This window comes from Macaca thibetana, chromosome 1, assembly GCF_024542745.1.
Source record: "Macaca thibetana thibetana isolate TM-01 chromosome 1, ASM2454274v1, whole genome shotgun sequence".
Taxonomy (NCBI): Eukaryota; Metazoa; Chordata; class Mammalia; order Primates; family Cercopithecidae; genus Macaca; species Macaca thibetana.
This window is the reverse complement of record NC_065578.1, coordinates 77,159,374-77,171,539: the sequence shown is the minus strand read 5'-3', so window position 1 is coordinate 77,171,539 and position 12,166 is coordinate 77,159,374. Positions and strand designations below refer to the sequence as shown.

The 12,166-nt window shown below is 38.7% G+C and overlaps 1 protein-coding gene across 9 annotated transcripts in view; it reads right to left on the bottom strand.

Moving 5' to 3' along the window:
* Positions 1-12,166, bottom strand: part of MIGA1 (mitoguardin 1) — a 98,276-nt gene that overhangs the window by 32,051 nt on the left and 54,059 nt on the right. For all 9 annotated transcript variants that reach the window (XM_050805529.1, XM_050805567.1, XM_050805537.1 and 6 more), the window contains one exon: positions 830-930. In XM_050805529.1, the coding sequence (XP_050661486.1) occupies positions 830-930 (101 nt within the window). The remainder of the gene's footprint in view (positions 1-829; positions 931-12,166) is intronic.

Here is a 12,166-nt window from a genome sequence, read left to right as displayed (position 1 = left end):
TATAGCTCTATAACATTTTTAATTACAGATGTGCCATAATCTGGCATTAGATTGTTTTCCATTTTTCATTGTTATTAAAATGCCACAGTGAATGTGTGTGTGTGTGTGTGTGTATATATACATATCTATCTATCTATATATATATTTTTTATTTTATTTTTTTGAAACAGGGTCTTGCTCTGTCACCCAGGCTGGAATGTAGTGCCACAATCATGGCCCACTGCAGTCTAGACCTCTTGGGCTTAAGGGATCCTCCCACCTCAGCCTCACTACCACATCTGGTTAATTTTTAAAATTTTTTGTAGGGACAAGGTCTCACTATGTTGCCCAGGCTGGTCTCAAACTCCAGAGCTCAAGCAATCCTTCCACCTCAGCCTCCTGAAGTACTGGGACTACAGGTGTAAGCCACTGCACCTGGCCAACAGTGAATTGTTTTTAACATATAATCTTTGAATCTGATCACCTTCTTAGAACGAAAATCTAAAAGTATGATTTCTGAACTAAAGAAACTGAACATCTTTAAGACTCTTGATATAAGCTGAAAAATTGCTTTCCATTAACTTACTAGTTTCTATTCCTCCCCCATAATCTACAGTATATGAAAGTGCCCATCCAAATCACGTGTTTACAGGTCCATCTCCTTAAAGAGAGTGTAAGCTCCTGTAGGAGCTTATTTTCATGTTAGATTTATTCATTTTTGTATCCTGGTACCTACCACATGGTAGATGCTAAATAAACAGTGACCAAACTGAATTACAGTATAATGACAAGACTGTTGTTTCCACTAAAAAAGAAATAGAAATCCTCATTAGGAACACACATGTCCTACCTCTGCTGCTGAAGCAAAGGAATCCGTGGATGCGACGCTCAAGGTGTCTCGCAGGCCAAAGTCATCCACATTACCCTTCATGGTGATATCTGTATCTTTATCTTAAAAGTAAAAGGTGAAAAGTTCAGAAAGTGATATTCCACATCATTGTGGTACTTTGCATTCCATAGTTTGATTTTGATTTTTTTCCCCTATCTTTATTTAGACTACCAGTGTCAAAAGGAAAACAGTAAGTATCCAATGTTTAACTGAATCTGAAACTCTGCAAAGTAGGGGAGAGAGTGTTACAAAGCAAATATTCATTTTTAATTTAAGAAGGAATTAAGCTTAATTTTTTATTAAAAGGGCTTTTTAGTGCATAATAACCAGAGTTGGATTATCTACTATACATGGTAAAGTCAGCATATATCACAGCTAGTTTGCAACAGAGCAATTTATTTGCAAGTGGTCTTGCCCAAATTACAAGAACTTGTAGGTTCATTTAAATCAACTATATTATTAACATAAAATATCTGGCCTGTCACTTGTGATAAGCTGATCAATTAAAACAATTCACAGCCGGGTGCAGTGGCTCACACCTGTAATCCCAGCACTCTGGGAGGCTGAGGCAGGTGGATCACCTGAGGTCAGGAGTTCAAGACCAGCCTGGCCAACACGGCGAAACCCCATCTCTACTAAAAAAATACAAATATTAGCCTGTAGTCCCAGCTAGTTGGGAGGCTGAGGCACGAGAATTGGTTGAACCTGGGAGGTGGAGGTTGCAGTGAGCCAAGATCACACCACTGCACTCCAGCCAGGGGGACAGATCAAGACTCTATCTCAAAAAAACACCACCACCAAAAAAAAAAAAACAAACAAACAACAACAAAAAAAAAACAAGAAGGTATTTGTGACTTTTTCAGGCTTTAATGCGACCTACTTTAAAAACTGAACAGTTAAAAACAATCAGACCTAGGTCCTTGATGTTTACTCTGCTTACCTGAGGGTCAAATATAAATACCTCCCAAATTTTAAAAGGTTGAAAAAGTTCAAATTCTTTGGAAAGGGTTAATCTCACCCTATCAAGACAGGCTGTTAGCAATACTTGTCATTCGGAATGTGGGTATGAATATCCTCATGTACTATTATCAGGAATTTAATTGTTAACATTAAATTTTCAAACAAATACTTTCCTGCTTACGTATGTGACTAACATGGAGAAAACAAGTAATAAACTTCAAAATGTATCACAAGTATGAAAGAGCAAAGAAAAAAATATATATATTCTTATTTTGATTCTCAATCTGCTAAATTTGTCAGACACCATCTTCTTTAAAATGAAACCAGCTGGCTGAGGTGGCTCATGCCTGTAATCATCCCAGTGCTTTGGGAGGCTGACGCAGGAGGATCACTTGAGTCCAGGAGTTTTGAGACCAGCCTGGGAAACACAGTGAGACCTCGAAAAAAAAAAAAAAAGCCAGGTGTTGTGGCACATGCTCAGGAGGCTGAGGCAGGAAAACTGCTCGACTCTAGGAATTTGAGGCTGCAGTGAGCTATGACTGCACCACTGCACTCCAGCCTGGATGTCAGAGTGAGACCTTGTGAAAAGAAAGAGAAAGAGAAAGGAGAGAGAGAGGGAGAGAGAAACCAGAAGTCTCCTTGGCTTTCATTCTCCAAATTTTCATAATTTTTCCAAAATTAAAATTTATTACCTCTACCAGAAATCTGTCAAATTCTGTTTAAAATCCTAAGTACCAGAAAACACAACTTGTGACTCTACCCAGGAAGTATGTTTTTTTTTTTAACTCAAAGCATCAATTTAGCTTCAATTAAATGTTTAAATCAAAAGTTACACAACCAATTATATTCCAAGCTCTACAACAAGCAGAAGAGAGAATAAGCCACAAGTGGTGCAAGGTTCATTCCTATTAAGTACCAAAAATAATCATACATGTAACATTTTTTTTCCTACTTTATGTTTGGTGAAATCAGACTTTACGTTTTAAGTATTTACCTTCCAAGTTTAAAGTATAATTGTTTTCAGATGACATTTACATCAATCCTTTTAAAGTACCTAAAACTTTTCATCTTAAAAATCTTTCTACTACTAAATGACTATTAATGGGACAAAATCTGAGGTTAAATTATTCCATTATAAAAACATTTTAGAAATTTACATTTTTCTATTAAACTGGAGAATAAAACAATATAATTGTTTCACACTTATAAATAGCTATCAAACTGGTATTTTTGGAGACACAATTATCCAGAAAAACTCCCATAATTCTCTTTTCAGTGCATATGAAGGCCTTTTAAACACAAATACACACACACTGAGCTTTTATACAAAACTTAATCCTCCTGTACAACCTTCACAGCATTATCTTAATTATTTTCCATTCTCAGTATTACTTTCACAAAAAGAAATCACAGTTTTACAATTTTCATTATGTCACGGCATTATCAGAGTGGGATTAAATTTTATTTTATTTTATTTATTTATTTTGAGACAGAGTTTTACTCTTGTTGCCTAGGCTGGAGTGCAATGGTGTGACCTTGGCTCACCGCAACCTCCGCCTCCCGGGTTCCAGTGATTATCCTCCCTCAGCCTCCCGAGTAACTGGGACTACAGGCACGTGCCACCACTCCCAGCTAATTTTTTTGTATTTTTAGTAGAGACAGGGTTTCACCATGTTGGCCAGGCTGGTCTCGAACTCCCAAACTCAGGTGACTCACCCGCCTCAGCCTCTCAAAGTACTGGGATTACAGGCGTGAGAGCCACTGCACCCGGCTGAGAGTGGGATTAAATTTACAAGTCAATTAACTCTTGGTTTCATATGGCTTTTGCTATTTTCAGAGTAGAATACAGACATTTATCTAGTGTTACTTTACCTTTCAGACATTACCCATGAGATGTCAAAAGTCTGTTTTACTTTAGTCAACAGTAACTAGCTATTCAATGTCATCCAGATCAGTTACCATACTTGTACTTTATTTTTTAAAACATCTAACAAAGAAAAATGGCTCAATTCCAGAGGAACTAGAAGGATTTACTCATTAAATCCAAGTCCATAAACCATAGACTATACCTCTTATTTCAGTAATTGCTATGATTCCTGGAATGGCAGCTAAATTATTACAAAGAGAAAAAATACATCTGTTTTTTAGATACGATAGTCAAAAGTATAAAGAAAGAATCTTGGCCAATATCCCAAACCAACTGCTTTCATGCATCCAATTAAAGCTTAAAATACTCTTTCTTAAAAGTATCATCATTGGCTGGGTGTGGTGGTTCACGCCTGTAATCCCAGCACTCTGGGAGGCTGAGGTGGGTGGATCACTTGAGGTCAGGAGTTCAAGACCAGCCTGACCAATATGGTGAAACCCTGTCTCTACTAAAAATACAAAAATTACCCAGGCGTGGTGGTGCATGCCTGTAATCCGAGCTACTCAGGAGGCTGACGCAGGAGAACTGCATGAACCCAGGAGATGGAGGTTGCAGTGAGCCAAGATCACGCCACTGCACTCCAACCTGGGTGACAGAGCAAGACTCCATCTCAAAAAAAAAAAAAAAAGAAGTATCATCAACTCTTGGCCAGGCACAGTGGTTCACGCCTTTAATTCCAGCACTTTGGGAGGCTGAAGCAGGAGAATCTCTTAAGCCCAGGAGTTCAAAACCAGCCTGGGCAATATGGCAAAACCCTGTCTTTACAAAAAATTAGCTGGTGCAGTGGCACACACCTGTAGTCTCAGCTACCTGGGAGGCTAAGCAGGAGGATCACTTGAGCCTGGGAGGCAGAGGCTGCAGTGAACCAAGACTGCACCACTGTATTCCAGCCTGGATGACAGAGCAACGGTCTGTCTCAAAACAAATCAAAACAAATGAAAAGTATTATCAACTCGACTGCGGTATTGAAAGACAGTGACAGCATGGAAAATTGAAAACCAAAGGCAGCCGGGTGCAATGGCTCACGTCTGTAATCTCAACACTTTGGGAGGCTGAGGCGGGAGAATCACTTGAGCCCGAGGAGTTCGAGATCAGCCTGGGCAACAGAAGAGAGACTCCAGCTCTACAAAAAATTTAAAAAGTTAGCAGAGTGTGGTGGCACGCACCTAAAGTTCCAGCTTCTTGGGAGGCTGATGCAGGAGAATCGCTTGAGCCCACAAGTTCAAGGCTGCAGTGAGCCATGATCGTGCCACTATACTCCAGCCTGGGTGACAGAATGACACTCTGTCTCTAAAAAAAGAAAAAAACCTAAGGCTTCATTGATCTTAGTCAATATTTTCAGAAACTTCTTACTGAATTTTTCTCAGCCAAAAAAAAAAAAAAAAACCTAAAACCACAGTGAAATATCATTACACACCTACCAGAATCACTAAAATTGGGGAAAAATGGCTTTTTTTTTTTTTGATCGAGTATGTATGGTCAGTGGAAACTCTCCCACACCACTGGTAGAAACAACTGGTAGAACCACTTTGAAAAGTTTGGCATTACCTATGAAAGTTCAAGATTGCTTTCTCTATGATCTAACAATTCTACCCTTGGGTGTGTTTTACAGAAATGCATGCTTATATGCATGAGTGTTCATAATAATACTGTTTATAATAGCCCCAAACTGGAAAAAAAACAAATGTCCAAATACAGAACAAACAAACCATAGTATATTCATACAATGAAATACTATACAACAATGAAAATAAATGAATTGCTGCTACATGCAGTAATATGGATAAATCTAACAATATGTTGAGTGAAGGATTATATGCAGAATTCATTCACAATGAAAAATTATTATTAAATTCACTCAAGCAAAATTCAAAAACAGACAAAACTAAACACGCTTAGTGATAAAATTATTTTTAAAAGCTAGAAGGTGACTGGGCACAGTGGCTCATGCCTGTAATCCCAGCACTTTGGGAGGCTGAGGTGGGTGGATCACCTGAGGTCAGGAGTTTGAGACTAGCCTAGCCAACATGGCGAAACCATGCCTCTACAAAAAATACAAAAATTAGCCTGGTATGTTGGCAGGCACCTGTAATCCCAGCTACTCAGAATTCTGAAGCACGAGAATTGCCTGAACCCAGGAGGTGGAGGCTGCAGTGAGCCAAGATCGTACCACTGCACTCCAGTCTGGGTGACAGAGTGAGACTCTGTCTCCAAATAAATAAATAAGCTGGAAGGTAATTAGCCTGAGCATCAGGACAGCTGCACTCCAGCCTGGGTGACAGAATGAGACTCTGTCTCAAAATAAATAAATAAATAAATAAATAAATAAATAAATAAATAAATAAATAAGCAAGCAAGCTAGAAGGTAATTAGCCTGAGCATCAGGACACTGGTTCATTCTGCAGGTGACTGGAAGGGATTACAAGAAGATCCATCTGGAAAGCTGTCAATGTTTTACGTTTTGCTGTACATGATAATTACATAAGAATGTGTGATAAATCATTGTACTTTTTTGTTTTGTGCACTTTCCTCTAAGGATTTAAATAGAAGGAAAGAAAAGAAAGCAGTATCAACTATATATCTTGGTCCCAAATAGCTGAGAGCAGAAAAGGCTCAATCAGAGCTTCAAAGGCAGGAGGAAGCAGGGTAAGAAAATGAATGCTTTCTATATTTCAGTGTTGCCAATGATGCTGTAAATTATTACCAGACATGAATTTTATATCCTGATTGAGAAAGCATCTATAATGATGCTAGATTCAAAAGTCAAAAGACCTGATGAGTGTTAAATATAACAACAAATCGAAAATAATTTATTTGTACCCTGTAGTGAATACCAACAACAGTAGTAATGTATAATGCCAAGCATATACCACTCATAACCGTTTTTCTCTAGCTCTGCAACCTTTCTTTGCTATTTAGTGATTGGTTTAGGATTTTAAGTGGGAATGTTTAAGTGGGGATAACCAAATACTTTCAAGAAGGAGAAGACATGGAAACTAAGGAATGTCTGCTATTTAATCATAACAATAGAAGCGTGATGCGATTAATCAAAATACATATTTATTTTTCACTCAATACTTGCCTGATACCAAGTTATATGCTTTATATGTATTATCTTATTTTTAATCCCCACAATAACCCTTTGATGAGGTAGATACTATTAGTTTTCTCATTTTATATACCAGGAATCTAAGGCACAGAGAGGCTAAGTAGCTGCTACATACATACATATCTAAGAAAGAGAACAATAGGATTCAAACTCAGGTGATCTGATACCAGATGCTATGCTATAAAACTATGGAGCCCTGGTGTCCAATACAGTAGCTCCTAGTTAAATGTGTCTATTAAACACATGAAATGAGAAGTGCTGCAAGTGTAAAATACATAATAGATTCTGAAGACTTAGTACCAAAAAACAGAAAACATTAATACATACTGGGCTTAAGAAAATATATTAAAATTAATTTTATCTGTTTCTTTTGGGCCTTTAATGTGGGTACTAGAAATTTTAAAATTACATTTGTGGCTCACATTATATTTCTATTGGACAGTGCTGTTAGAGCATTCGTTGTTCATATTTTAACTACAGTGCAAAGAGCTTCCAAGTTCTTTAGAAGACTCAGATTCAGCTTATATTTTTTGAGTGACTATTACGTGTCCAAGTATTCTACTAAGTGCTTTCACAGACTATTTTACTTGACATATGTAATTATTAGAGAAGAATAGCCTAATTATGTATATTGAGTTTTTCATTGTAACTTGGGGAAAAAAAAGCCATTTTCTAATCAGATGGCTCCTCTATTGGTTTTCAAAGCTTTCCATTATCTCTGATTACCCTACCTATCCAATGTTCTTTTCCATCAATTACTTAAAAAAACACAACTCTCTGCTTTATCTGAGGGTATGTTCACCATATCCCCACTTGCCATACAGTAGTGCAGTGGGTAAAAGCGTGGTTTCTGGATTCAGCCAGTCAGCATCTGGATCCTGATCCTGATTTGCTACTTACCCACCTAGGTAAACTGAGGATAGCAATACTAATTTCCTAGAGTTGTTGCAAAAGTTATATGAGATTTGTGGAGGCACAGTACTTGGTCCATCATGAGTGTAAAATAATTTTTGCTATTACTATCATTGCCAAATACATTCTTTATTCAAGCCTGTGATTCCTCCTGTTTCTTCTCTACATATAACCTACTCTCCTGCTCCCTTGCCCCGTGCTACCCACAAGCACATTTTTTTTAATACTCAGCTCAAGTATTATCCCCTGTAAACATCCTCCAAAATTTATCAAATTTTTTGCTCCTATGTAAGGCAGTATAGCAAAAGTGTTAAACACCATGGGTTCTAGAGCTTGAATTCCGATACTGACTCTGTTACTTATTAGCTGTGTAACCTTGAGCAAGTTTCTTATCTTCTCTGTTCCTCAATATTCCCATCTGTAACATAACTTGAGTGGATGGACTTTACTTTCTTTCCTTTCCCTTTTGTTTTTCCTGGTGGTTCCTACAGTCCTCAGGAGATTATTGAACACACAATAAACACTAAAATATTTGTTCATGTAAACTAAAATTTATTATAATAAATGGACCGTCCCCAGGACACGAAAATCTCTAGAGAGCCTATCATATACTTACTCTGGGTCATTTTGCCTATGACTTTAACTTGTTTTCAGAATCCTGTTAATTTTTTTACCTTTCTTTCTCGCTCTCTTTTTTGAAACAGACTCTCGCTCTCTTGCCTAGGCTGGAGTGCAGTGGAGCGATCTTGGTTCACTGCAACCTCCACCTCCCAGGTTGAAGCAATTCCTGTGCCTAAGCCTCCCAAGTAGCTGGAATTAAGAGGTGTGTCACCACGCCTGGCTAATTTCTATATTTTTAGTAGAGATGGGGTTTCACCATATTGACCAGGCTAGTCTCGATCTCCTGACCTCAAGTGATCCACCCAGCTTGAACTCCCAAAGTGCTGGGGTTACAGGTGTGAGCCACCGCACCTGGCTTACTTCTTATGTTTCTAATAGCCAGCCCTAACTTAACTAAACTTACCATACTATCTTGTAAACCTGAAGTATGCAGCTTACACTCCTTAATGAATGATAATGAACATCAGAAATGCATTTTAAAAAGTTTCCACGGGCCGGGCGCGGTGGCTCAAGCCTGTAATCCCAGCACTTTGGGAGGCCAAGGCGGGTGGATAATGAGGTCAGGAGATCGAGACCATCCTGGCTAACATGGTGAAACCCCGTCTCTACTAAAAATACAAAAAACTAGCCGGGCGTGGTGGCGGGCGCCTGTAGTCCCAGCTACTCGGAGGCTGAGGCGGGAGAATGGCGTGAACCCGGGAGGTGGAGCTTGCAGTGAGCTGAGATCCGGCCACTGCACTCCAGCCTGGGCGACACAGCGAGACTCCGTCTCAAAAAAAAAAAAAAAAAAAAAAAAAAAAGTTTCCACAAACTGGTTGATTGTACATTAAATTTAAAATACTCTGTAAATTATCACACCGGCTCTCAGTGAAGTAGCTCTTTTTTATTTTTGGTAACATTTTAAAATAAGTAAATCCAAAATTTAAAAAAATTTTAAATTGTCTCAATCACCCAGAACTTTTCAAACATTCACTGTACACAGATATAAACAATGATATTCTTTGGAAGTACATTAAAACCATAATGTTTACTCTTAACTCAACTGTCACATATTCTAGGCCAAAAATCTGACTGGATTCAAGCCTTACCCCTTCTTTCACAATCCCATAATTCACGTATTACTTGAGTTTTTTCCAAAGCAGGATTTGCTTTACAAGTTTTAAAGAAAACTAGAAGTCCTGGAACTTGGAATTTCAGGTCTGGATCTATTTCCTTAGACCCATCCAAGTGGGTTTTCTACATTTCACTTTTGCCATCACTAGGCACATTCTATTTTCTATCACTCAGAAAACACTGGGTCTATTTTAACCTCAGCAGATTCTAGTAGAGATTCCAAAGATGCCACTCTTCTTTTAAAATCCAGGCTGTCCACTGTAGATTTTATAACGCGAGCAAGACAACGAAGCCTGCCAATTGTCTCAATGTCATTTGACTTCTATGTCAACAACTTTTCTGCAGGTGATATTCAGCAATTTAAACATGACTTGGAACCTTGTCCTTTCTATGCTTTTATTAAAAATGGAAAAGCTTCTGCTGTTGACAAGACAAGCTATTTTCCAAACACAGTCTGTTACAATTTGTTTAAATAATCAAGTCTAGGAAACCACTGCTGCTCTTTGTTTATTCTGTATGACTATCTGCCCCTACATACTATAGATAATATTTTCTGATTTTTAAAAAAATGCTACAGTATAATTTGACAGAAAGAACAAAGCTGAATATAAAAATCAGAAAAAACATAATTTCAGAAAGTGAAAAACTAACAGAGTTATGATATTTTCTTGATTTTTAACCTCAGTGTGCCTCAATATTGAAAAGAGATACAATAAAATCCACTGAAACAAAAGAAAAGAGAACTTGGGGCAGGTGCAGTGGCTCATGCCTGCAATTCTGGTGCTTTGGGAGGCTGAGGCGGGAGGACCACTTGACCCCAAGAGTTCAAGACCAGCCCAGGCAACATACTGAGATTCCCATCTCTACATAAAATAAAAACATTAGCCAGGCGTGGTTGTGCACACAATGTAGTCCCAGCTATTCAGGAGACTGAGGTAGGAGGGTCACTTGAGCCTAAGAGTTTGAGGCTGCAGTGAGTTAGGATCATGCCACTACACTCCAGCCTGGGCAACAGAGTGAGACCCTGTTCCTCTAAAAAAGAAAAAAAAAAAAAAAAGTTGGCCGGGCGCGGTGGCTCAAGCCTGTAATCCCAGCACTTTGGGAGGCCGAGGCGGGTGGATCACGAGGTCAGGAGATCAAGACCATCCTGGCTAACATGGTGAAACCCCGTCTCTACTAAAAATACAAAAAACTAGCCGGGCGTGGTGGCGGGCGCCTGTAGTCCCAGCTACTCGGAGGCTGAGGCAGGAGAATGGCGTGAACCTGGGAGGCGGAGCTTGCAGTGAGCCGAGATCGCGCCACTGCACTCCAGCCTGGGTGACACAGCGCGAGACTCCGTCTCAAAAAAAAAAAAAAAAAAAAAAAAAAAGTTACATATGGTGGTGGTGGGAATAATAAAAAAAGAAAAAGAAAGAAGGAGAACTTGTCAAAGTTCTTGATTTGTGATGACTTACAAAGTTTCACCTATGGGAAATTATGTATGTACAAAACAGCCTGATACTACTGAAAAGATTTCCACAATAGTTGTCTCTGGCATTCCCTATTTATCAAAATTTTTATATGCTATGACTGACCAACACAACAACTGTGATTCCTAACTGGGAAGTACAGCTGCCAATGCAAACTGAGTATTAGAAGGAAAGGGAATGGGAATCATTCAAACACTTTAGAAGAGTAACAGCACTTTCTACACCCTCCCCCCTTTTATTTAAAGAAGAAAGAAGTGACTAGATTAACCCAAAGTGGAGCAAAAAGTCATTAAGATTAGGTCTGCAGTTACAGAGACTTGAGCAGGGCCACGAGGTGCAACTGGTCATTCTGTATGTTACACAAAGGACCCCTGCCAAGGGAATAAGTCGGGGCAGAAATCCAGCCCAAATACTAGACCTGCATCTTCCTGAAGTAAAGTAGACCTTCTTGGCACAAAGGTCCCATCCCAAGGGGCTTACATGGATGGCCCTTTGTCTAAATCACATACAGGCCTTATATGGGCAGTGATGGTCCTGGACATAGAAATCCAAGCTGTTAAAGACATAACTTCAATACAAAACAGGCAAAGGAAAGCAGCAGAAATTTCTCATGTTTCTGGGACCCCAACAATTTTCATTATATTGTTTTCTTCTCTGAACCTACTTTAACTTGTATAATACCAGCTAAGTTTCATATTGTGTTATCACTAAACCCTTTAAAAATAAGATTATGAGCCTTAACACATGGGAGGAAATTACTAAGCCAAATTTCTCATATGTTGCACAATGTGTACTCTGTATATTTAGATGTCTGAGTATACAACTTAAGCTGACAATTCATATCATTCCCTAAAAATAAACCCTCAGGGAGTTTATCCTCCAACCACAATGATTCTGCAGGAAAGTGAGACGACAAGGTCTTAGAGCTTCAACTTGGGGCTGACATTTGATGTAAGATGTCAGGCCGAGGTATTTCCTCTTGTTGCCAAGTTCATTCAGTATTTCTAAATGTTCTATCTGGCTGCTTACCAAAAAAGAAGAATAACATCTCTCTAGTGGTCAAGAGGTTCTACTTGACAGCTTTTCCTATGCTGTGCCAGAGAATTTGTGCAGTCAGTACTAAGCTGGCAAAATCTCTAATTTTCCCTTAAAGGATGTCTCACTAACTCAATAAAATCTTATAAAGC